We start from the raw sequence: 26,786 nt of genomic DNA, 5'->3' as shown, positions 1-26,786 counted from the left end.
AAATTAAAAATTACTTATTATTTTTATATTAAACATTTTTATAATATCATAGTTTTATGTATTTAAAAAATGTTGCAAATACATAAGTTGTGCTTTGTTTTCTAGCTGTGTCAAATGACAAATGGTAGACAATAATTGATCATAATGGTTTTTATATAAAGTTTCATTATTAGATTTTTTTTGGCCATAAACAACTTTTCCATCAAACTCATTTATAGGAATATCTATATCTGGCCCAACTTGTTGAATTGTAATATTCAAATGATCTTCTATATCAGCTAAATACTGGTGTTCTGAATACCAAATACAACAACCTTTGTTACTTGTGAGATTTGTATTTGAACATCGCTGCCCTCTCGAAGGACACCATTCTCCATGATACCATACTTTTTCTGGTACTGATGATACAAATGATATAGCTAGTCCCATACGTTCTGCTCTTCCAACACGACCAATTCTATGAACATAATTAGTTTTTTCATCAGGCAATGTCATGTTAATCATAAATGGTAGATGATTAACATCAATACCACGAGCAGCAACATCAGTACAAATTAAAAATTTTATATCACCACTTTTAAATCTATCTAAGTTAGCTTTACGGTCATTTACATTTTTTGATCCATGAAGAGTACAACATGAATAACACGAACCTAATTGATTAAAATACTTTTCTAAATTATCACAATCAAGTTTAGTGCGACAAAATATTATAGCCTTATCCATTTTGTATTTATTAATGGCTTTAATACAATATGTTCCTTTAAGAATTTTCACTCCATGTGATAAAGCCTCTGACGTGTTTATTGCTTTTATATTATCTCTGTTATGTACACCATCGGTTGGTATATGATTACTACAATTAGTCCATGAAATATCTTTTTGAGGATCAATTGTTACTACTACATGATGTACTGTTTCTGGAACTGTATCTTCACCTTTAAGGTCAACCCATGTAGGAAAATGCATAAGTTTTGAAGCTAATTTTTTAACTTCAAAGTCATGCAAAGTAGCAGAACAAACTATCATCTGAAGTCTTTTACCATCATGAGTAATTTTAGGCATTTGCCTATGCATATTTTCTATTAATGGTGTATATCGTTGTTTTAAAAGACCATCAGCTTCATCCAATATAAAAAATCTACAATATGCTAATGATAAATGACCTCCAGATATTAAATCTTCTAATCGACCAGGTGTACCAACAACGATATCTACTCCTGATGACAATGATGATATTTGTTCTTTAACACTAATACCACCAACTACTAATAGATCTTTAACATTAGGGTTTATTATAAATTTTTTAATTTTTTTAATTTGATTACATGTTTGTTCTGCAAGCTCTCTAGAAGGTTCAATAATTATAGCAAAAGGAGCGTTGTTTGGTCTTTTTATTTGACTACTATTTTGTTTTGATAATTTATTCTGAGAAATTTCGGTATTATTTTTAGAAGCTTTACTAACAGCAGTAAAATCTTTAGGAAAATCATATTTAAAATTAGAGTCTCCAAAGTTAAATGACATTTCAGCATTTTTTAAAACAACTGCTGGATAAAAGGAAGAATTTTTCAGGCTGGGTGGAATTTGAAATGCATCACCAAGATAAGTGCCATTCTTACTAAAACCAATTATCATCACATCCAAATCTAACCAGCAGCCAATAGTATCGTGCAGTCCAAAAGTTTCACCATACAAATCAAACTGTTTGTTGTTAGATTTTCTTCCAGTTCCTCCAAATCCAAATCCAAATTTGTCCGTGCCTAAATCGAGTGAAGCTTGAAAAGTAGACCAACCAACTCGGCATAAACCTTCATCAGTAACAGTAGCTTCAAAATAAAATTTACCAGAATTTTTTACTCCATTCGTAGCTCGACAACCATGCCATTCTTTTTGTTCTCTAGATTGGCATCTTAAACCATCAGGCGTTATTGCTGTAGAATTTGAACGATCCCATAAATTCAATTTCCAAGTATCTAATATATTGATGGTTTTTACAGAAGTAATGTTTTGGCCTGATGTATACTGTTTTATAGTTTCCCAAACAATTTGAATGATTGGTATACAAAATGCTCCAGTCTTTCCACTTCCTGTTTCTGCAGCCATTAAAACATCACCACCACCTAAAATCAGAGGTATAGCTTCTGCTTGAACGTCTGTTGGTAATAACCAATCAATTTCTTCAACAGCTTTTCCAATTTCTGGTAAAACACCCATTTCTTCAAATGCTGCCATAATTGAAATACTTGAAAAATGAGACCAACAAAAGGTCAATAGAATAAATAACAAGAAATTCTCTTGTTTTAGTTTTAATAAAAAATGACAAAAGTACTATTTAATATTATATGCTTATATTTCTTAATTATTATCTCAAATTTTAGTTACTACTTTTTAAATTGATTAGATAATAACTATTTCGTTTTATTAAGTAATTATAAAAAGTTAAAACATAAAGTAAGGTCTTACTATATTTGTTGAATTTAAAAATGATTTTCTGTAATACTATCCTGATTTTTTGATTGTTTTAACACACTGTAAAATGAGTTTATCTATTCAGTCGTAAAATACATTTCGTTTTTTCATGTTATCACAAATTTACTTTGATAATAAAAGACCACCTGATATTTTATTGGTTCTTAAACTTACATTTATTCTGCACATCATAGACAAGTATACTGCACATTACATTTATTCACCACAAGTATCCTATTCGTGTTTTTGTTTTCATAGGGTTAACAAATTTATTTTTAAAAAGAAAAATTCCGATTCAAATGCTTTGTACAGTGTACTCAATATACATTAAAGAATATCGATTTTTTCTCAATCATTAAGGTAATGTATTTAATAGATTATTTAAAATTAAGAACCAAATTGTTTTCAGTTTTTACTCAAATGTAATAAAATAATATCACTTTTATATTACCATAAATTATATTTATTTCCAAGTTTTTATATTATTTGAGATCAAGATGTCGTCTATGTGTAATTTATCAATTATTACATTTTTAATTCAATACTGTTGCTGTCTAGGGTTATATTACTCTCTAATTTTAAAGAAAATTTCACTAATTATAGAGAAATAGTCATAATAAGCTGCCTATTTTGAAATTAATTCCTGATAAATCTTTGAAATTACATTAATATAGTTTTATAAATTGTACTCAGTGATATATTTCAAAGAAAAATTATAGATGCATTAGTATATTTAAAGTAATTAACTTTTTTTATTATTATTATGCTAAGAATTTATTAATAGAAGTATATTAAACATTTTAGGGTCATACCTAATAAAAAAAATACATTTATTATAATTTTGTTAATTTTTTTATAAATTATGTTGTAAAAACAAATTAATCTTTAGTATTACTACAATATTATTTTAGATGCAAATTTTATGCATATATATTAATTTTATTTAGTAGTTATAAATGAAATAATAGTAAGCTATTTATTTAAAATTCATATTTAGAAAAAATAATTAGATACTTTAGATTTTACCTCTGTAGATTTATAGATAAAACTTTTTAATACGTTAATAAATATTATACATTTTTTTTTTGTAGGTCTAATCAATTGGTACACAAATGATACCAAAATTTATATTTAGATCACAAATATTTTGAAAAAAAAAATTGACCTTAGTTGCACCTTTAATACCTCAACTATTATTTGAGGTATATTCCATAGATTTTATCTGTTATGGTATTGTTCTTATTATGGATCACGTTATAGTTTGTACACGAAAATGTAAGTTCATATTTAGTTGTCTTGCAATTTATTAACTTGTTGTGTAATTTTGATTTTTATGCTTCAGTATCTTTTAATCGTCAAGAAAAAATTGGATGTTTTGGAGACATTGATTCATATTCAAGTGACCGTCAGTTAGATACTAATTTTAAGTTTCCACCTTCTCCACATATAACCAATGGATATTATGTTTCACAAAAAGATTCTTTACCTCAAAATACAACTGCTTCCTCTTCTTATTCACACAGTGATTCTGATTCTGAATCAGATTCAAATTCATTAGATTCAAATTCTGATATTTTTGATCAAGAAAGACAGCCAAACAATAGCCAGCTTATATCGTACAAAAAAAATAAGAAACCTACAAGACTTCGAAACTCTTGTTCTCATGGTTATTCGTCTGATTCTCTTCCTTACAAACATTCATTTGCTCATTATTTACCACCTATTGGTGTCTTTTGGGACATAGAAAATTGTCAAGTAAGAATTAAATTTTTTATTTTCATAAAATATAAGTATAACATAAGTTAGTACTTATTTTCTTTTATTCATGAAATAGTATAACTTTAAATTTTCTACACTGATTTGAAATGTATTCAATTAATCTTATTTTTCTAGAGTTTACTTCATTAAAAAATAAATTATTTTGTCATTAATAAAGAATTCAGTTAAACTTCTTTTAATAACTCTATTGATTATACCCGCAAGATAAAAATGTTACCTTAAGAAAACTTAATGAATTTTCAAAAGTGTTATTGTTTTGTTTTTTGTATTATTAAGAACTGGTTACTGATAATAATAGTAAAATTATATTAAAAGCTCAAATATAATCACTATTTTCTTACATAAAAAATATATACTTAAAAAAATGTAGCTATGCAATTATATAAAATTATTAGTGCTTTGAAAATAGGATAACTTAGCCAAAATCCTATTCATATTATTAAATAACTATTTAAAAGAAAATTAAGAAAATAGTTTTTTGTTATTTTTTTTATGAAATATTCTTATATGTTAAAATTTTTAGGTACATAAACACTATACTTAATAATAATATTAATTTTTCATAAAAAATTATATATTTTAAATAATTTTAGGTTCCTAAAGGTAGATCAGCAGTCGCTGTAGCTCAAGCTATACGAGATAGATTTTTTATTGGATATCGAGAAGCAGAGTTTCTTGTTGTTTGTGATGTAAAAAAAGAAAATGCACAAGTTGTACAAGAACTAAATGATGCTCAAGTAAAATTTTGAAATAAAAATTATGGTACATAACTTAATGTTATAATTTATTTTGTATTAAAGGTTAATTTAGTCCATGTTACTTCAGTGTGTAAAAATGCAGCTGACGAGAAACTTCGCCTTTCGATGAGAAGATTTGCTGATTTACATGGTTCACCAGCAGCTGTAGTTTTAGTATCTGGGGATGTAAATTTTGCATCTGATCTTTGTGATATTAGGCATAGGTAAATAGTAATATAGTGTTAATTTATATTATTCATAAGTAAGAAATGTTTTAGAAAAAAGATGCATGTAATATTGTTACATAATGAGCTGTGTTCCGAAAGTCTTATTTTATGTGCTAATGAGCATTATAATTATACTCATCTTGTAGAAATGCTACCATTAAGAAATGCACTTCGAGTAAGTAATTTATTAATTTATCTAATTGTTAATAACATGCAAGTTTTAAGTGACTTGTTTAGTAATCTAGTGCTAAGCAATAGTGTATCTGATGAATGGTATATTCATATTAGTATAATTATGCACATTTTTAATAGAAAAATTATATTTAAAATAGTACTGAAAAAGCTATAAAAACAATTATGATTTTTTAGAAATGTAATAAGTAACAATATAAATTACTAGTTCTAAGTATGAACACCTTATCTTACATAAACTAAGTAAAAATTCTGTAATTAAAACGAAGTAACAGCATTGTATATTAATAGTTTTTATATTGTATCATCATTATTATTTTGAATGTTTATTTCCTGCAGTTCATACTTATTATTATTATTATTATATTGTATTCCTCGCCAAAAAAGCTATAAAGATGTTGTGTTAATTATTAAATCAAATAGACTAATACAAGTAATTAAAGTAAAAAGAAAATGATAATTGCTATCATATATTTATTTCAAAATTAATATTTTAGTTTTTTTAACGATTTGCTTTGTAGGACAGTATAGTTTGAGTGTCTCAGACTTAACTGACAACATTTATAGTTTTTGATAAAATTATTATTTTATTGAAATTATTTAATAATAAATATTGCCTTCTTAGATTATGTTTAAAGCATATTTTTCATCTTTTACAAAATTACATATTAGCCATTTTTTTTTGTAAAAAAATTTGATGGATCGATAACAATTTTAAGACAAGTATTTATTGAATTACAAATATTTTATTAAGTAGAGTGGGTATGTAGTGAAGGTGGTTCATACCAGTGTATGTGTTCTACGCCCACATTTCATACCTACTCTGTGTATTAAATAGCAAATGAATAGCAATTTTAAAACAATCAGATTCCTAATAATACATTTTATTTGAGACGTAAAAAGTATTTTTCTTTTAATACATAATAAAAGACATGATAAATTTTTTTTTTAAATCTTTCAAATAAGGGTGTTATAGAATGTTCATTTAATAAGTTTTACAAAAAATATAACAGAAAAATAGGTAATTATTATTAAAATATAATAATTATTTGAAAATTTTATTTTAAATTATCATATTTTACAAAAACATCTAGTTTTTAAAAATAAGTATTAAAAACATGTAAATAAGCAATAGTATTCAATATAAAATTAAAATTTGAACAACTTGTGTAATTTGATTATACCACTTATGCATTAGTTGTCTACTATGAAGCACTTTATTATACAAACACAGTATCTATAGTAAAAGCAAATGTTTTAATTTTACAGGCAAATATTTTTCTTAGTATTACTTAAAAAAACACAGAATTTGTATACTAATTAGTTGAGTAATTCTAGGACACCTATTTTTTATCGACATAAATTAATTGATTATTATATTGTTATGATTATTTTTTGTATTAAAATTAAAAGAACTCTGATTGATAAATCTTAATTTATATAAATTGATTTTCTTAAACTTATTTTATTTTATAATCTTGTTATAAATTTATATAGAATATATAATATTTCTAATGTCCAAACCACTTAATTACAATACATACATTAGGTTTATATCCTAATATATGAATGCTGATGTAAGGAAAATAATAGACATTATCATCCGCGTCCGGAGAAAGGCAAAAGGGGTAGTTGCCCCTTCTTTTGACATTTTGTTTGGTTCATTTTCTTAATCGTTGTGTATTATAAAATTTTGTTAAATTAAATTTTTTTTAATTAAAAGAAAAAAATTGTATTTTTATTAAACTATGTTAAAAATGCCAAAATTAACAGTATTGTTTTTGTAGATTAAAAACATTTAGGTTTGATTTTATAAGGACATTTAATTTTACTAACAATATATTAAACTAACAACAAATCTTTTACTTATAATTTAATAAACCCATAGACGCCTATTAGAATAGCATTTTTGAGAATACTAATTGTATTTCTACTCTACCTTAAAAACACTATACATGTATATGACAATAAACATCATTTTTCATTTTTTTGGGGAGCTAAATAGGTTAGTCTAAAGTTACAACATAAATATCATATTGTTTCATGATTTTTTTATTTGATTTATTTATGAAATAAATTATGCCAAAAAAAAAAATGTAACATCTATTTTTATTATGTTCAATTTATTAATCTCTTTATATCTCAAATAGTTTCGTTTAAATAAATTTATTCATAATTTTTGTTAGCAATCTGGAAATACTCCTGTTGAAGTTATTGTTTCCAATTTACCAGTAGGAATTGACCCCGCAAAAATTAGAAATCGTTTGAAAAGATTGTCAGAAAACTGTGGAGGTCGAGTAGGAGTAATTAATAACTGCTCTACAACAATTCGATTTCCAACGAAAGAAATGGCTGCCAGGTAAATAAAAACAGTTATGATAAAATTGACACTAATAATATTTTAGTTATCAGTTTAATCTAGTTAAATGACATGCATAGTTATAGATAAGTTATGTATATATACCTATCATATGTTTGTTGTTCATTTTCATTATTTTTATACAATATTCCCTATGGTATTCCCTATAGATGGCATCTAGTCTTAAAAGCCACTCAATTGTATTTTTGGAGCCTTCCATTACAGTCATGCATTCAATTTCTTCTCTAAGCTTTAAAATTATTGTATAAGTAACTTATTTTGTGTGTCTTTATTTTTTAGTCTTTTAAATTTGTGATTTATTATTAATTAATTTAGTATTGTGTCAGTATTTTTATTACTATAAATTCAAATTAAAGAAAAAAGCATGGTAAATCTTTTAAAGCAAATGATTTCATAAAATCATAGTTTTAATATATTTCCAGGGCCCAAAAGCGAATGAACAAAGAACGAGTTTTTAACAGTCAAATAGTTGTTAGTTTACCATTTGCTGTACAAGAAGAATCTCAATCTACATTTTTTATAAGTAAATCATAGAATATAATAAATATTTTTGCTTTCAATCTAATTTTATTTTAATTAAAATATTATATAGATAAACCATTAGTACAGACAAGAGAAGAAAATATTCAGCATATAGCTACTACTATACAATATTCATCTACTAATAATATGCATTCACGTTTTAATATAAATCCTGTGACTTCCCCAGCTCCTTTTGAAAATCGTAACTATGGGTAATTAAGTATATCATTGGTATTTATATTCACCATAATGAATTATTTTTTTTTAAGATTGTATGGACAACAAATTAAAGGAGGATTTGGAATGTCTCAAATGAATACTAGTTTAGATAATTCTATGAGGCATCATAATCCATGGCTGACATCAAACTCCGTTGGTATACAGACTTGGTTAAATGGACCTCAAATTAATATGGTATGAAAAGATAATAACTTTAAAATGACAATATTTTTATATTTTAAATAAATTAAAAAAATTACAGGATTTTGATATTATTATCAAAGTAATATTAATAAACTTATGTTAATGTCAGTAGTAAATTTTATTTTTCTTTAAAATAAGTTGTAAAATAACTCGGAAATTTTTTTTGTTATTTTTTATTGTGCTTAATTAATTTATAATTAGTTTACTATAATTTGATATCAAAACTTATTATAGTTCAGCTATAACATTTCAATAGATAATTTAATTTTTTGGTCATTTTTATTTTAAATATTTCTGGATTTTATAATTGGGTAGAGTTAATTATTGTAGTAATTGTAGAGTAACAAGATGAAAGTATTATTTCCAAAAATGACAATATTTAGTTAGATATAAATTTTTATAGTAAAAATGGTGTTGAACTCAATACAATTAGAACTGATGTATAAAAACAATTTATCTATAATACAATTTGTCTGAAAAACACAAACAACTAATAGTTTAATATAAAACCCATAGAAAATTTTATATTATATTAAATTAAGTGTAATGTTTTTATGTTGGCTCTCCTGTAAAATTTAAAAAATATCATTAATGTCTATTTGTTTGTTTAAATAGTTTTACTATTTATACCCATTTTTTTAAGTTTAAATAAAAAACTTTATTAGAATAATTTACAAGTATACATGAGGATTAAATTATCAATCGTTTTTAGAATGGAACACGAGGACATATTAATTATAAGGGAAGGCAAATATTAGGTACAAGAGAAAATCAAGAACAACAACAGTCTGTTACTCAAACTCAGAAAACAACATTACCAATTCCATGTAAATATTGAGTTTCTAATATATCATATATGTTTTTATTGCAAACCTTTAAAAATTATTTTTATCAAAAAGTTTTTTTTATCTTATGACTTGGTAAAAAATCATTATTACTATATGTATTTCTTTTGAAGTAGTTAAGTGAAGTATTGAATTTATGAGTTTAATAAATGTTTTCTTAATTATATTTGATTATTAATGATTAGTACTTAATGTATACATTTTAGCTTTGCTACATAGTTGAGAAGCTATTGGTTTTAATTTGTTGTGTTTATTTTTTTTTTATCAGTAATGCAAATTGATCTACTTCTACTGAACTGATTTTGCTCAAAATATCACAAATTGTAACTAGTTGAAGCTATTATTACTATACATATAATTAAAAAATATATAGAGTTATAAAATAGTCAATGTTGTTACTTTAGTTTTTACTTTATATTAAAATAAATTTTTGAAAACTGAACAAATTATTATGAAATTTGTATTAATAACACATTAGACATCTATCTTGTCAATTACATAATTTTTTTGAAATTCCAATCTTTAAGAATTGGGGAGCATTTAAAATTATATCAAAGTTAATTTGTTTTTAATTTTTGATAATATTCCAATAAACATGATTTATTTAAATTTACATAAAATTAAAGCTAATACAATGCACTTTAAAAAAGTTAAGCAATCCTAAAACTTATAATTCCATTTTTATGGAATCAAAACATTTATCAGAATCAATTCAAAAACTTGTTTTTTGTTGGACCCCTTCAAAGGTCAGTGAATACTGTAATTAAAATACTACTTGAGAGATTTGATTAAAATTTATTGAAAACATAAAAAACTAATCCCTGATTGTAGGTTTTTTTTAATTAAAAATTATATTTTTATAAACTAGTGTTTTTTTTTTTTAAATCCTCAAATAAATTATAAGAAACAATTTTATTAATTTAAAAATAAAAAACATTTTTCATTAAGCACTAGAGTAATTATTAAACTAATGTTTTTTTTTGTTTTAATGATTTTATATGAATGAATAAAATTCTATGAGGGTTAGGTCATTACATAGCATAACTTTTAAAAGAAGGTTTAACAAATATAGCTATAACTTGATCTACAATATTTGTATTTTTGTTAAATAAAGTTAAAACATACTCATTTCTTCACACTTTTGACTTCCACTAACCTTATAAATTGTAGTGAAACAGAATGAAAACTGGATGCGACATGGGTATCCAGCTGCAATGAACCATGGTGGTCCTATTACAATTTTGAAAAGAGGTCCTAATGGTGGCTCACAAATAGATACTCAGGTACTTATAATGTTCAATTTAATGTAAAAGAATTATTTTATTAAATATACAAAAAAATAGTCCTAACCTCTTAAATTTTTTTTCCATTTTAGATTGGTTGTACTAGACCAAATTTGATAAACTCAAGTGGTCCCCCTCCTTATATGATGTTTGGTGTCAATACTTCAATTCCTCCACCACCTATAGTTAATGTACCAAGAAGAGTTAGTCCTCCTGCTATTATAGAGAATACAAATCCTGATGTTAGTTTTGTTATATTTTATTATTTATTTAATTAAGCCATGGTATATAATTATTTTTTATTTGTTTAGCGATATTTTCATCCAATATCTCCATCTTTTAGTAACTTACCAACAACTCAACCACCTGTTATTATTACTCAACAAACACATCCTGTTGACTTGCATGTTACTAATTTAGATCAAAATATTGATTCTACTGAAATGAAAAGTATATTATTTAATACGTTTCGTGAACATGTTATGGTATGATACTTATATCTGATTTTAAAACATAACGAATGAAAATTGTCTTTCTTGTCTACATTAGGTGTTACATGTATCTGTATTTTACCAATCTGATGGTAATTTTGCTGCTGCTGTGAGGGTTTCTAGTCAACAGGATGCTCAATATGCAATTTCTAAACTTCATCGACGTAAAATTGGCTTTAAAAGAATAATGATTGCTTACGCTCATTCGGGCTATCCACAGAATCCAACATTACTTCGGTAGTATTTAATCTAATACTTTATTAATGTAAAATAATTCTGAAAATCGATCTTGTGTAGATCTCAAATAGTGTCAATATTAACAGAAGTTCCTGGGCAACGTTTACCCTTATTTAAATTCCGTGAAATGTTTGAAAACAGATTTATGACTTCAGTATCTGTATCTGACTTATATAAAATGAAAGATGTGTGTTTAATCACTGAAGAACCAAATCATAGAATAATAAGTTTAAATCCAGAACATCGGAATACTCCTTCACCTCTTCTTCAACCCTCTATGCCTATGTCTTTATTAGTGAGTATTTATATTTAATAAAATTTATATAGTACATAAATGTATATTTATGTAGGATAAAAGTGATGCAGTTTCATATTGCCCAACTCATGCTAGAATTACAAAACCTACCGATGATAAGGGTTGGGCTGAACTAGAAATGCCTGCATTACCTAATGTAAAAGTATCTTTAGCAGAGTTTTCTACTCGTCTTCATTCTTTGATTTCATCACACAATAACTATTTAATCCTTGCCACGTAAGTATGATAATCTTTATGATTTTACTTTATAATATAAAAATATATTGTTAATTTAAAGAATAGTTAAATGAGGATCATTTTTGCATGAACCTAAATTTATAGGTGTCCATCTTATAATGTTCTAACAAATCTTATAAATTTTTCGTTATTTTATTTTTTAAAAACTTGTTAGAGCCTAAAATAATAATGATATAAAAATTGTATATTTTTTTTATTTTTATTGAATTAAAAATAAAAAAAAAATTCCAAGTAGATATTTTACAGAATAAATTATAAAAAATAATTTAGTAGCAAAATTCATTTATAATATTTTGTGATTCAATTTCTAGAGCATTTAATATTTGTAAAAATTAAAATTTTTTTGTATTTATTTCATGGTATCAAATGTTAATTTATGTTTATCATAGAAAGATAGAAGTAACACAATATTTACACTCTAATTGTAAGCATTAGTTATGTTATGAGATTTTGGTTTCAGGACAGTTGGTCCAACCCAACATTTTCATACTTTATTTTGACCAAAGTAATATGTCTAAAAAACAAAATATGACCATTTACATTCAAGTATTATAATTTATTGCTAATTAAAAACGCTTCATAGTATTTAAATGTAACATAAAATCTACAATATGCAGTGAGTAATTTTGAATCTACTAATATTAATGTTTTGAGAATTGCCTTTAATGAGATTGAAGAATGCTTGTTTCATTTTGTACAATCATTATGGCGACAAATTGTTCATCGAGGACTAAGAAAGCAATATTTAAACTACAGTCAACTAAGTATACAAAATAGCTTATTAAAATTGATGAGATTACCTTTCTTAAATATACATTGATTTAATTGAAAACATTTGATAAGTCAATTGACGATTTTAACAAAGAGGTTATTGAATTTGCCAATTATATCAAAGTTACATACATTGAGGGAAAGTGGACTCGTGGTTGTAGACCAGCTATACCACCTAAATTTCCTCCAGAAATGTGGAACATGTATGATTTGGTGTTTAATAACAGACAAACAAAAAATAATGTTATTATTATAAAATTATGTGTAACTTTCTAAAATATTATGAAAATTATTTCAAGAACTTGCAATCAATTTTAAATTAGAGGTTTATTAAGGTCTTAAAAAGTAATTTACTGAATAATTTTTATTCTAAAATTTGTAAAATACAAATTTTTAAATAAAATTATACTATGTAAATACTTTTTTGTCATAGATTCTTCAATATTTTTTTTATTATTAATATTAAGATAAATATAAATTATTATTACTAACCACTAAATATTTGTTTTTAAATTGACTTAAACCGTTGGAACATTTTATTTATACAAAATAATTATACATATAATATACAAAATTATATGATTATTAATTAAATCATTGTTGTAATGATAAAATAACTACATTTTTAACTTCAATTATAATCCCTCCATTAAGCATGGATAATTTTCATAGAAAAAATATCTTCAACTAATATCAAGTTTGTTAAGATTGTATTACTTTTATCTTTTTCTGATGAGCATATTTAATATCATAAAATAAACACAAAAAAATTCAAATTTTTAAAAATTTGAAAATGCTTTATATATTAAACTACAAAACATTAAGAAGAGATTTTGCTACCAAATTATTTTTTATAATCTACTATATAAATTCGCTATCTCACATTTTTTAAAAATTTCTGGTAATAAAATAAAAAATATAAATTTTATAATATGATTGTAATTCTAAGCTCTAAAAATTTTTAAAATAAGGAAACAACAAACAATTTTTATTTCAAATGTTATAAGATTATTAAAATGTAGTAAGATACTTCATAGTTGTGAAAATTGTTTTTTAATTATGATATTTATTTATATAGACTACACTTACGTGTAATTTTAAATTTCTTAACATTAAAATTTATTATATTTTGAGATTACCAAAAACTTCTCATACATTGTATGTTATATACTATATGTCAACGGTAATATTTATGGTTTATTATCATATTATATTATATTATTATCTGGTGTTAATTATGGCTATTTGTTCAGTCACCATCATTAAACGAGAATTTTAAAATACACTTTATCAAGTGTATACATGAAAAATTACTAAATTTATTTACTAGTTTTCTTTTTATTTTGATTTTATATAAATTGTCTATTTTTAGTATTTGTGATTGCTATGAGGCAGCATTTAATGAACCAATTCAAACGGATGATAATGGAGTTCCCTTAGAGCATATTGTTACAGCAGTTAATGGTGTAGAACTTTTGCAAAGTTGTAGTGTTGGTATTAAATACCTTACTACATCGTCAGCTTCTGATATTGGAAATATGTCCACCAGATCATCTACTCAAGAATCTGATACCAAATCAGAAGGTATTTTCATTATTTTTTACAATTATAGTAGAATTAGTTATTGAATATTCGTTTGATAATTTTATTTATAGCAGTAAAAATAATTAAAAGTATTCTGAGTAGTTAAAAAAATGTATTAAACATAATAGTATTATTAATAAAAAAATAAAAACTCAGCACAGTGGGGTCGCGGCACAGTGGGGATGTGGCATAGTTGGGTCAAGTATAATGATATCTGACAGTGATTAAAATCACTATCATAAAATATGCTTCGATGCAAATCTGTAGATAGTGTTTAATTTTATAAAATTTATGGATTATTCCAAAAGCTATATGATCTCCTATTTCCTTATTTATATCCAGATTACAAGTTTTATGATTATAAGTATAAAATATAAAATCGAGAATTTGAACACAAAAATAGCATACTGATTAATTTAAGATATATATAAAAGGGTCAGAATTTTCCGGAACAATTTTAAATGTTAAATTGAAAAAGTTTTACTTTCTATATGCATTTTTCAGATTTGAACCCTCTCCCCGTATATAGGGAAATGGTCCGATTTAATAAAAAAGTATGTCGATTGAAAGATGTATGTAAATACTACTTCTCATGAAAAAATTGTTCTGATCCATTCACTTTTCAATAAGTTATAGCATTATACAGTTAAAAATGTAAAAAATAAAATCGAGAATTTTCACACAAAAATAGCATTTGGTAGCCATTTTCACCGTGAAGATAAAATAAAGTCCGAAATTTTTTTTTCGCATAATAAAGAACATTACATTAGCTTTAATTTAAGATATATATAAAAGTGTCAGTATTTCCAGAACACTTTCAAAAGTTAAGTTGAAAAAGTAAATTTTTTGTAAAAAAGTTGTCATTTTAAATCCCCCCCTGTGGGCAGGTAAGGGGTCAGATTTATAAAAAAAATATACCAAATGATAGGTGAAGACATCATGTATCTACAAAAAAAATTATATTGATTTATTAATTTTTGAAAAAGTTATGGCAGTTTTAAGTATAAAAAAATGAAAAAATTTGGAAAATTCGCGATTTTTAAATTTGTAATTTTTTTAGAGATTTCCTCTATTTACGGGGAAGAAGGGAAATTTTGGAGGGAAATGTTTTTAACTATATACGATTTGTGATCTTTTGACTTATCATTGAAAGAAATCAGTTCGGTGAGAGCTGAGAAAAAGTGGTAATAGACACAAAAAAAATATATCATAATAAAACCAATACCTTCTCAGCTTCGCATCGAAGCTAAAATTAAATATTATTTAAGTGAAAAATTGTTAATATTTATATGTTTCAATAATATAAAAAAGAAAAAATTTTGGAAGTTTTTTCAAAAATTACAAAAATAAGGGACACCCTAATATGTAATTGCTAAAACCTGAATTTGCGTAATAATGACTATATTTTACTATATTAACGCCTTGCAAATGCTTAAACATTACTTGAGCATAATTTTTTGTATTCTAATTATAATTCGTAATTTTGTTAGAGGAATTATATCAGAAATAACAAAAAACAAATTCATTTTACTAAAATTTTAGTATCTATAAATATAATTATAATTATATCTAAAATAATATAGAAAGATTTGAGGCAAACAGTTTTCTAATATAATATTTGTCTGTCTAATATAATATTTACCTTTTTTTTTTTAATTTTTTTAATTCAGTCATTTTAGCTTTGATGATGCGACACTGAGCAAAAATTAACTTTACTATAATGTATTTATTTATTTACTTTTTTGTGTCTATCATTTATTATTTTTTAATCTCTTTTTATTAAAAGTTCTATAATTTTTTTAAAAATAATTTAATTTCATATTTTGAACTGTAAATTGCTATAACTCTTTTCATTCGTCATATATTTTTTTTTTATTCAGACCATTTCCCTTTAAACAGAGGGTGTTCAAATCTTAAAATATTCTAGTAAAAAGTAGAACTATTTCAACTTAAATTTTGAAAAATTTTCGAAATTGCTGCATCTTTTAAACACATTAAATTAAAGCTTGTGTTAGATACTATAAGTTAAAAAAAAAAAATTGTTTCAACAATTTATTTTCTATGTGAAAATGGCTGTTAAAGTTGAACAAATTTATTAAATATTTAATGAAGGAATTTAAAATTATTATATATTTATTTATTTATTACATTTATATACCATAAAACTTGTAATCAGGATAAAAATATAGAAATAGGAGTTCATTTTGCTTTTAGAATAATCCGCCAATTTCTTAAAATTAAACACTTTCTACAAATTTACATCAAATTGTTTCTTATAATACTGATTTTAATCACTGTCAGATATCATTATACTTGACCCAACTATGCCACATCCCCTTTGTGCCGCGACTTTATCTTTTTACTTGACAAATATGATTTACATAAGTTAGTTTGAATTTCATATTTTAAAAATAATGGAGATTTTATATATTTATTAGTGATAGACATTTTCAAATATTTTAAACTATCGAATAACTATTCGTATTGTTTTTATACAACCGAATAGTGTGTTTTTAGCATAAACTATCAAATAGTTTTTAAAACTATTCGAATAGTTCTATCTAAAATTTTTATCAAGTACACTTAATTATAATAAAAAGATAATTAACGAATACTTAAAATAAATTATTATATAATTAATAATAGTAAAAAGTACCATTTTATTTATTTTTAGTTTGTGAGTCGTTGGTAAAAACTGATAAATATGGGTCAATTCATTTTTAATTCGTTTTAGGTTCATTCCCTATACCTTGTAAGTGTATCAACTTTATTTTTTCAAAGGGCAATTCACATAATTAACTAACTTATAGGTTAGATAATAATATTACTAATAAAATGACTAATCGCTAACAACTTTTGGACTAGTATTTCAAAAGTTATAGCATATTAAAAAATAAACTGGGATAAGTCGCAAGTAGGATGGCTCTTATTTTATTATATTTTGTTTTTTATTATATGAAAGTTATTTGTGTAAAATTTGGCTTTGATAACTTACCCCCTTCGGGTCTGAAACGGGGTTGAAAATTTGTTCAAAAAGGTAATTTTTCAGTTTTTGATTATCATTTTTAAAACCAACATACTTAGCGTAACAATGTATAGAATATAAATTATAGATTTTAATATTTTCTTCTAAAATGGTATTTACAAAAATTTTTTTTACTTAGTTTTACTTGCTCAAAAAATTTAAATAAAAAAATAATTTGCTAAAATTAATTTTTTGAATATAAATCATTTTTAATTTTCGAACATTTTACACCAAAATGTTTCGTAAAAAAATATGTAAAGTTAAATTTTGTAAAATATTAGTCTTATGTAAAATTATAGTCAGATTTATAGTTTTATTGTTTTAATTACACTAACAATCTAATTAGGATTGTTTAAAACTGTTTATTCAGGGTACTACGATTATAAATAGGATACAATTAATAATAAATAAAATTAGTGATGGGCATTTTCAAATATTTTAAACTACCAATTACCTATTCAAATTATGTTAATACCACCAAATATTTTATTTTTAACATAAACTATCAAATATTTTAAAAAGTATTTGAATATATTGTGTAACTATCAAATATTTTTACTATTCTAATAGTTTTTGAGTGACTATCGAATAGTAAGTATTCAATATTTCCCATCACCAATATTGTTTTATGTATTATAAATTGATATTAATCAAATGTTAAATATTAATTTTTTTTTAGTCAGTGTTGGTGGGTTAAAAAGTATTAGTCCACCATTAGCAAATAATTTAGCTTTGCTTAGTCGTGAATTAGTTGATTTATTGAAAACTTGTACTCACTGTACAATGTCATTTAACCGATTTATACCTGCTTATCATCACCATTTTGGTCGCCAATGTCGTGTTGCTGACTATGGTTTCACCAAACTTATTGATCTGTTGGAGGCTTTACCAAATATTGTACAAGTAAGTTATTACAACATGGAACCATTTTTTTATTGTTATTCATTTAAAGCTAAATATAATTTATCCCATATATCATTTTAGTTTTTTAATTTTAAGTGTAATTATTAGTGATGAGAAATTATACAATTCTGAAAATTGATATTTTTTTAATTTTAGGGATATTAATATTATTTTTATACAATATTGTAGTTCTAAAAAATACATTTTTAAATGTTTAATTATTCAAAATTGTTTGATACTGAGAACTAAGGGAGTAATTTTTGACCCCACAGGAATATTTTAGTTATTGATGATAAAATAATTAGGTAATTTGCATTTTGTTGACTTTAAATAAATACCATTTATTTTTTAAAGTATTGTAAAAAAATAATTTGGCTTTATATACGAGAATTAATTTCTCAACTAAATAAATTTTTTTTTCCTTATCCTTTATAAGATTACCATATTAATTTTTTTTAATGACAACAGATATATTTTTATAATTTAAACGTTAGAAATTGATTCAACTAATAAAAAGACTAGATAATAATGAATTGTAAACCTAGATTTTAAAAGTTATAAAGACTTTTATACTTGATTATGAAGAGGAGCATGACAGAGTCATTTTTAATGACTCTTAATAAGAATAACATTAAACCTAGCTTCCAGTATATATTTTAGGGTTTTTTGTCTGGTAAATTAACAATGGAGCCATTGTTTTATGTGGGATAACTAATAGAAAAGTATAGGGGAAAGAAGAAAAAGTTATGTATGATAATTATAGATTTGAATAAAATATATGATGGAGTACCGAAAGTGGTTTTAATGTAGCATTAATGAGAAAAAGAGTCCCAAAAAGGTACATCAATATAATAGAAGATATGTATGATGGCACTTGTACCAGAGTAAAATGTGTGGGAGGAGTAACAAAAAGTTTTAGGGTAAGATTAGGAGTGTTACTTTATGCCCTTACTTTTTTTTGTATAGTGATGAATGAAATTTATAGAGAAAAGTAAGGAGAGGTACCGTGGTTCATGTTGTTCGCTGACAATATAGTGTTAATAGGAGGAAATAGGAAAGAAATTAATCAAAAGCTAAAGGTGTGGATATCAGCTCTCGAAGGAAAGGGATTTACAATAAGTAGGAATAAGACAAAGTATATATAGTACGAGTTTGACAAAGGAGAATATGGGGTAGGTGAAATTAGGAAATCAGTAACAATGAGCAAAGACGTGATAGGAGAGGTGGAAAGTTTTAATCATTTAGAATCAGTTGTGCAAAAGAACAAAGGATTGACAAGGGTGTAAGACACATGATTAAGTGTGGGTGAGTGATGTGATAAGAAGCGTCTGGTGTGTTATGCAATAAGAGAATTCCAATGAAGCTGAAAGGTAAGTTCTATAATGAAATTAGCTATAATGTATGGTTCAGAGATTAACAAGAGAAAAGAGCGAAGAATGAGTATTCTTAGATGGATAAGCGGAGTAACTAGAGAAGATAGGATAAGGAACAAATATATAAGAGGGACTATAGGTGTAGTATTAACTGTGGATAAGATGCGAGAAAATAGATTAAGATGGTTTGGTCATGTTATGAGGAAAGAGGAATCTGAAACTATAAGAACAGTTATAGAAATTAATGTTGAGAAAAAGAGGTTGAAGAAGATTAAAAAAAAGATAGAGGGATGTTATTGAATACGATATGAGATAGGCTGATGTGGGAGATCGTGTCAAGTGGTAGTTTAAGATTAAGGTGGCTGATCCCAAGTAGTGGGGATAAAAGCGAGGAAAAAGAAGAAAATGTTTACTTGTTTTAGATAAAAATTTTCTAAATTATTATTATTTAAGGAGAAATGTTGTGGTTAAGATAAATCAATCATTATGTATGTACTTTTCACCATCAACACATTTCCTTTAAATTATTATGATTAATAGAATTACTAAAAAAATTGTTTACACTTACATAGTTTCACTATTAGGACAAAGTGAGGTAAATATAAATGTAGGCTTTTGTTAGATTTTCTAAAATAGCATTAAAAAAAACATTATTGTCCCCAATATATATGATGATAAAGATTTTGTTTCAATCCAAAAAAGTATAGTAATTTTGAATTGTGAAAATGGCTGTTTTTAATGATTATAATTTTTTTTAGATATTTTAAGTCTACAACTAGATATAATTTGGATTCTTTTGATGTATAGATCAGTAATATTGGTTCAGTGAAAGCTAAGAATTTTTATAATAAGACAAAAATAAAATCTATAATTTCTAAGCTGTATTTATACAGTATATAGTATTTATTTTAAAAAATTGATTAAAAATTACCCTTCTTTAACAAACTAGTTATAAATTTAAATTAATGAAATTATCTTTTATTATTATTTTGACTTATCTCATATATTGAATTAGCTAATAATAAAATGCAGTCTAACTTAAACATTTTGGATGTATAATAGGTATTTGGGGAAGGAAATAAACGATTTATGACTTTAGCTCATAAAGCTCAAATGCGTAGATTTACATCAGATTTGTTACGTGTTCTCAAATCAGTTGCTAGTAAACAAGTTCCTGTAGTAGAGTTTGCTTCTCTTTTTGAGAAAACTCTAGGACGTACCTTTGACCCTGTTGATTATGGACTTTGTTCATTAGAAGATTTGTTATCACAAGTATCAGAAAATACTGTTGTTATTGGGCATTTAGATGGACAAAAGTCAGTGGCAATACCTAAACGTGAACAGACACCTGATGAAATTGAACGAACTAAAGCGTTTGCTAAAGAAGTATGTTTAAGCAATATCTGTTTATATTAAATACTAACACTTATTGTTAATTAATTAATTAGTTATAAATATTCCTTGTTATATTATGATAATATGGAATATCTAATGATATTTTCATGTCTAATTCGAATAAAATTATTTATTTAGGTAATTGAATTATTGAGTCATGCTCCACAATGTAGTTTATTGTTTAATAAGTTCATTCCTTCTTATCATCATCATTTTGGACATCAATGTAAAGTAGCAGATTTTGGTTTTACAAAATTGATTGAATTATTTGAAGCAATACCACATATTGTCAAGGTACTATTTGTGTTAACTATTATTTATTGTGTGATTTGTTTTGGTTTTGGTTTACCATCTTAATTTTTAATTTGTTAAAAGTGTTTATTAGTGATGTTATGAACTCTGATCTTCGGAATCAAACCAAACAGAACTAACTTTAATTATTTGAGTCAAATTTTAACAAAACAGAACAACACAAATATTTAATTAACCTTGTACAAACATTAATTTTTATCATTTTAGGCAAACATATTTTTTATATCGCTACTCAACAAATGCAGTGTGATATTTTTCAAATTAATTTATAATTAATATAATCAATTTATAAAAAAAAAATTTTGATTTTTTAAATTTTAAGTTTGATTTTCGAACTGAATCAAACATCTTAAGCTTGGTTTGGTTTAGTTTGAAAATCAAACGGTTCAAACATTACTTGTGTTTATTATAATTCATGTTCTGTACAAAAATTTATATTATTTTAAAATTAAGATTGAAGATGATATGGAAGGTGAACGTCGTGTATCATTAACTACTGAAGTAAAACAAAATGTACTTGGTGAACAATTAGCTGCATTAGTTACATACCCATTACCAATAAGTCAATTACAAAATGCCTTTTTATGGCAATATGGTTATGCTCTAAAGCCTTCAATGTATGAGTGTGATACATTACTGGAATTATTACAAAAACTTAATGATGCTGTTAAAGTTAGTTATTGTATTAGTCTCTAGAAGTTTTATTAAAATTAATGTAATATATTTAGATAATGGATAATCATGGAGAGTTATTGTTAGTTGCTGTGGATCGTAAAGAAGCTCAATTATTGTCTCTTAAAGTGCGTAGGGTATTAATGGAGCATTCATCAAATGATAGAATGTCAGTTTTACAATTTCAATCTGTATTTCAAACAATGTTTGGTGAGTCCATTTGTATTGAAACTATCAAAGAGAAGCTAACTGATACTGTTAATGTAAGTTATTTTTTAATTTTATTGAATTTTTTTAATTTTTTGTATACAAATATTTTAGATTATTAAGACAAAATTTGGTGAAGAATATATTCAGTTAACTACGCTACAACTTTTTGCTCAAGATATTTACCGTTTGTTAATGATGACTGATGGACGTTTATTATTAACATCTCTTGAAGCTGCTTATTTACGTATGTTTGGCACAGCTATTCAGCCTGCAGTGTATGGATACCAGTCTGTGATAGCTTTATTAACAAGCATTAGTAGCACAGTTTTGATTAAAGGAAGACCTCCAAAACGTTATATTGTATTAAATCGAGACCTTGCAAGTGAGTTGAACTGAATTTTTTCTCTAGTATATTAATTTAACATAAGAAAAACATCACATTATTATTGCATCTCATTCTTTTATGTGAAAAAAATTTAGATGAATTATAGGTTATATGATAATTTATTTGTGTCATTTAGCTGCTTAAAGACAAATATCCAAAATATTTAAAATTTGCCTCTTTAACTTGTCAAACATTATTATGAGGGAGTTTTAAATAATTTATTTGTTTTAGTAGCTTTATAAGTAGAGTCTAGAATTATTTAGATTTAGAAATTTTGTTAAGTTATTCCGAAACAGACCATCAGTCAGTACAAATTTGTATTAATTGACTTGAAAATGCACTAATGTGTTGTTTCTGAGATTATAATTTTAGAGTAGGATTAAGAGGTTTATTTTCCTTATAACATAAAATATTTCTACTCTATTATATATTCCTATAAAAAAGTTGATCAACATAAAACCTTTCAATGTAGCTAAAAATATTTTATAAATATATACACATCTGGGCCCCAGATATGCATATCTACCAATATCTGTTTTTTAAATTCAAAAGTAAGGTAACTGTATTATAAAAACATTTTTAGTATAATTGTTGCATTTCAATTAAAAAAAATTAAACTTAAGTACTATATAGTGCAGTATTTAGTTTATATAACTAATAAATAAAGTTTAACTAAAATGAATTATGATAAAAAAATTATTATCAACTTGTTATTTTCAAAATATGTTTCCATTTGAAAAAACAGTTTGATACTATTATAAAGCACAAGCTATGATTTTAAAAACTACAAATAAAAAAAATATACATGACTAACAAATACCATAAGTAAAATACTTCTATTTTTATTGATGGTTTAGCACTCAAAAGAGTGCACTAAAATAATTTTTTAGAAGCACTATTTAGTTAAGGTAAAATTAAAGTTTTGAAATACTATAAAGTGTGAAATTTCAAAATTAAATAGTTATTGTTGATGAACAAGTAAGAACTTTGTATGATTAATTAATTTTTTTGTATATATAAATATATTAAATGTAAATTGATTAATTCAGTCTGTTAGCTGTAAAATTGATATATTTTTCTTATAAATTTAATTAATTTATATATTTGTGAATTAAATTTCATTATGAATTCCAGGTGTTGGAATAAATTTGCCAAGTAGTGTTATTCAATGTTCCTCTCCTGATTCATTAGAAAAAAATCATTGCAATGGAAAACCTATTACAAATGGAATTAACCAACAAGAAATCAATTATAGTGAAAATAATATGCTAGGCGAAGAAAATAAGGTATTTTTTCCTTATTAAAATGTTACAAATATTTATTTACATTTGAAGGCATGTAAATTGTAAATTTAAATATAAAGATACTGTATTGTTAGAGGATTTTTAAGTATTTAAATGTATAGCTATAATGTTTTTGTTAACAGCTATCTTCAGTAAATTATATTTGTGCCTTAGATCTAAAAGGATCATAATAAAAGAAAAATATATATCATTCAAACAAATAAACTGAAAAAAACTATGTATTAGTAACAGTACGTTTTTTATTGAAAACTTAAATTTTGCATTGAGTTGCTTACTGAAAATGATGATAAATGATTAGGCCGAGCTGATACCTGTTTTATTTAAGATCATACAATTTTATGATCAATTGAGATATTTATATCTCTTGGTTATGAGTTATTGATTAATTGAATAATTCAGCTAAATGATCATCTCTCGGAAGCGATTTAATTATCTGATCAGTAATTATCTCCTATTCTTAATATCAAATCATGTGTTGCTGAAGAAATCATAATTAAAGGTGTCACTGTTAATTTAAAATTTATTTAAAATATGTATTTTATTATAAAAATGCTATACTTTAAAAAATGATAATAATAGGTTTTGTAAAATTGACATAATTTTTTTCACTCTTAAATGTTTACTTCAATACCTCTGTGAAATTAAAAATAAATTTTCTCGTTTATCTCTTCATAGAAAAATTATATAAATATAAAATATCATTTCATGCAAAGTATTTAAAATAAATACTTTTATTTTTGTTTCAGACACCATTAGTTAAACTTCCTGACTTGAAACTGCATCCAGATATATTTAGTATGAGTCCTATGTCTCTTGTAAACAATTCTCCTCCACAAGCACCACACCCATCACAAGTTCCCATGCCAACTGAATTATGTCCACCTTTTGGTGACACCAAGGCATATAAAAATCTTACAACAATCAATAACAATAATCATTATGGTGATAAACAATATTGCTGTCCAATGATTGGAAGTGGCGAGTCAGCCAATATTAATGATCAAAGTAATTTTGTCAATATATTATTTTAAAACAATTAAATTCTTCTTAACATGATCAATGTTTTATACTAGGTAACCAATGTTATGGATCACAAAGTATAAACAATCGTTTTCATTCCTAAATGAAATTACTAGGAGTTAGCTAGTTTTTTTTAAATGAAAGACATAAATTAAAAATTATATATAAATGTATTTATAAAGAATGGCTGTATAGCATATTTTTATATAAGGACGGACTCACTCCTAAGTAACTAAAAATTTTTATTAGTTTGATTTTTAAACAAAACATTTTCCTTGAGAAAAACTTCTTTATATTCTTATATTTACAAAGTATTAGATTTAGGAAGAAAAAAGTGATGTATTTATTGATCTCACTTTTTGATTTTTATATGTTTACTAGATGTTTTAATTTATATTACATATATCACATAATTATATCTTAATTTATATCTGTATATCTATATCTATAATGTATAACTAAAAATAATAATATTAATTGTGATAAAACATTATTAAGTATGTTAATAATTTAGATTTATATAGTCTATAACTATTTTTATATGTTTTTGGTACTATAAATTAGATAAAAAAATATTAATTTAATTAGAAGTAAAATTCATTGGTAATTGAAATATGTCACCAAAAATGATTTGCTCAATTTGTTTTGTCCTGTGTTCAAACATAATATTATGTATTGTTTTATATTTATTTGGATATTTATTTAGTAGGATTTAAACAAGATTTTTTAGTTATTAAATTGTGCGTGTCTAAGGTATATGATTTTTATTACCACAAAAAAAAAAACACAAATTGCAAATGTTTTCCATTTGGAATCCTTTCTTAAAATTCATTTATAGAATTTAATGTATAGTATTTCAATAAAATTGTGTTAAATTCTTGAAAGTCATAGTTATATGTTATTCCAATGAATATTTATTGTGTGGTTAGGATTAAATGTTACCGAGGAATTATGTTAATTCATAGTTATTATAGAGGTATTATTGTAAAAAAAATTTATATGTAGCATCTATCTTAGTTAATAATTTCATTACTATTAATAGTCTATTATGTTTGATCAAAGGACACATAATGTACATTAAATTTTATTGTATAATTTAAAAACATAATTTTATTTATATACTAAGTCATAATAAATGTAAGTATTAAATTTAATTATAATAACAAGTATTAATTATGTTACTATTTAAAATATGAGTTGATCATTTTTCTTATATAATTCCATTTAATACTAAGTAAATATAATATTATTATCATTTTATAAACACTGTGTGTGTTAAATAAAAAAATTAAATTAATAAAATGGTTTGTTTAGGTTTACTTATTAACTGTTGTATTACCAATTATTAGATAATAAGCAAATCCTTGTTTTTCTTTCTTTAATTTTTGAAAGTAACCATTGCATTGTATTATTAGATGTTAATAGTAATATAGTTAATTTTAATAATTTATATTGATTGTACCATTAGTACAAAATTACTAGATGATAAATAATAAAATATATGTAATATATGTACATTGATCTAAAATACTTCTATTTTTTTAAAAATGATGTATTAAATATTATTTTAAAATCAAATAAATAATTTATTTAATTAATGAAATTTAAAGTGAAAGTTTTCTTTTTTTCTTTACCTATTATTACTCAAAACAATTGATGAGAGTTAAAGATAAGTTTCTGAACTATGTGTA

General features: G+C 24.2%; 2 protein-coding genes across 2 annotated transcripts; one reads left to right on the top strand and one right to left on the bottom strand.

Annotated features, from left to right (window-relative positions):
* Positions 1-3: 3 nt before the first annotated feature.
* LOC126894674 (ATP-dependent RNA helicase Ddx1) lies at positions 4-2,566 on the bottom strand. Its single transcript, XM_050665856.1, has 2 exons — positions 2,467-2,566; positions 4-2,245 (listed from the first exon to the last, which is right to left on the bottom strand). The coding sequence occupies exon 2, from the start codon at positions 2,233-2,235 to the stop codon at positions 55-57; it is 2,181 nt and encodes a 726-aa protein (XP_050521813.1). The 5' UTR covers positions 2,236-2,245; positions 2,467-2,566; the 3' UTR covers positions 4-54.
* Positions 2,567-2,681: 115 nt separating this feature from the next.
* Positions 2,682-26,698, top strand: LOC126894671 (meiosis regulator and mRNA stability factor 1). The gene is made up of 27 exons (XM_050665853.1): positions 2,682-2,832; positions 3,564-3,747; positions 3,815-4,227; positions 4,845-4,988; positions 5,052-5,212; positions 5,267-5,390; positions 7,594-7,766; positions 8,210-8,310; positions 8,380-8,521; positions 8,579-8,723; positions 9,445-9,559; positions 10,748-10,860; positions 10,953-11,102; positions 11,172-11,345; positions 11,410-11,588; positions 11,649-11,883; positions 11,939-12,120; positions 14,285-14,496; positions 18,201-18,424; positions 20,860-21,183; positions 21,331-21,486; positions 21,958-22,176; positions 22,233-22,439; positions 22,498-22,768; positions 23,906-24,057; positions 24,822-25,080; positions 25,149-26,698. Exons 2-27 carry the CDS (start codon positions 3,717-3,719, stop codon positions 25,196-25,198), a joined length of 4,656 nt encoding a protein of 1,551 aa, XP_050521810.1. The 5' UTR covers positions 2,682-2,832; positions 3,564-3,716; the 3' UTR covers positions 25,199-26,698.
* The last annotated feature ends 88 nt before the right edge of the window (positions 26,699-26,786 follow it).

The sequence above is a fragment of the Daktulosphaira vitifoliae genome, unplaced genomic scaffold (assembly GCF_025091365.1).
Source record: "Daktulosphaira vitifoliae isolate Bord-2020 unplaced genomic scaffold, ASM2509136v1 Scaffold_1, whole genome shotgun sequence".
NCBI classification, from domain to species: domain Eukaryota; kingdom Metazoa; phylum Arthropoda; class Insecta; order Hemiptera; family Phylloxeridae; genus Daktulosphaira; species Daktulosphaira vitifoliae.
The sequence above is the reverse complement of the archived record's forward strand: the minus strand, read 5'-3'. Positions and strand labels throughout refer to the sequence as shown.

What these genes read in the sequence shown, in the direction of transcription:
- LOC126894674 (XM_050665856.1), bottom strand. Translation starts at nt 2,235, where the DNA reads ATGGCAGCATTTGAAGAAATGGGTGTTTTACCAGAAATTGGAAAAGCT.
- LOC126894671 (XM_050665853.1), top strand. Translation starts at nt 3,717, where the DNA reads ATGGATCACGTTATAGTTTGTACACGAAAAT. An exon ending in CTTTGTGATATTAGGCATAG is followed by an intron (nt 5,213 to 5,266) that starts GTAAATAGTAAT and finishes GAAATGTTTTAG; the next exon opens with AAAAAAGATGCATGTAATAT. An exon ending in CAGAATCCAACATTACTTCG is followed by an intron (nt 11,589 to 11,648) that starts GTAGTATTTAAT and finishes GATCTTGTGTAG; the next exon opens with ATCTCAAATAGTGTCAATAT.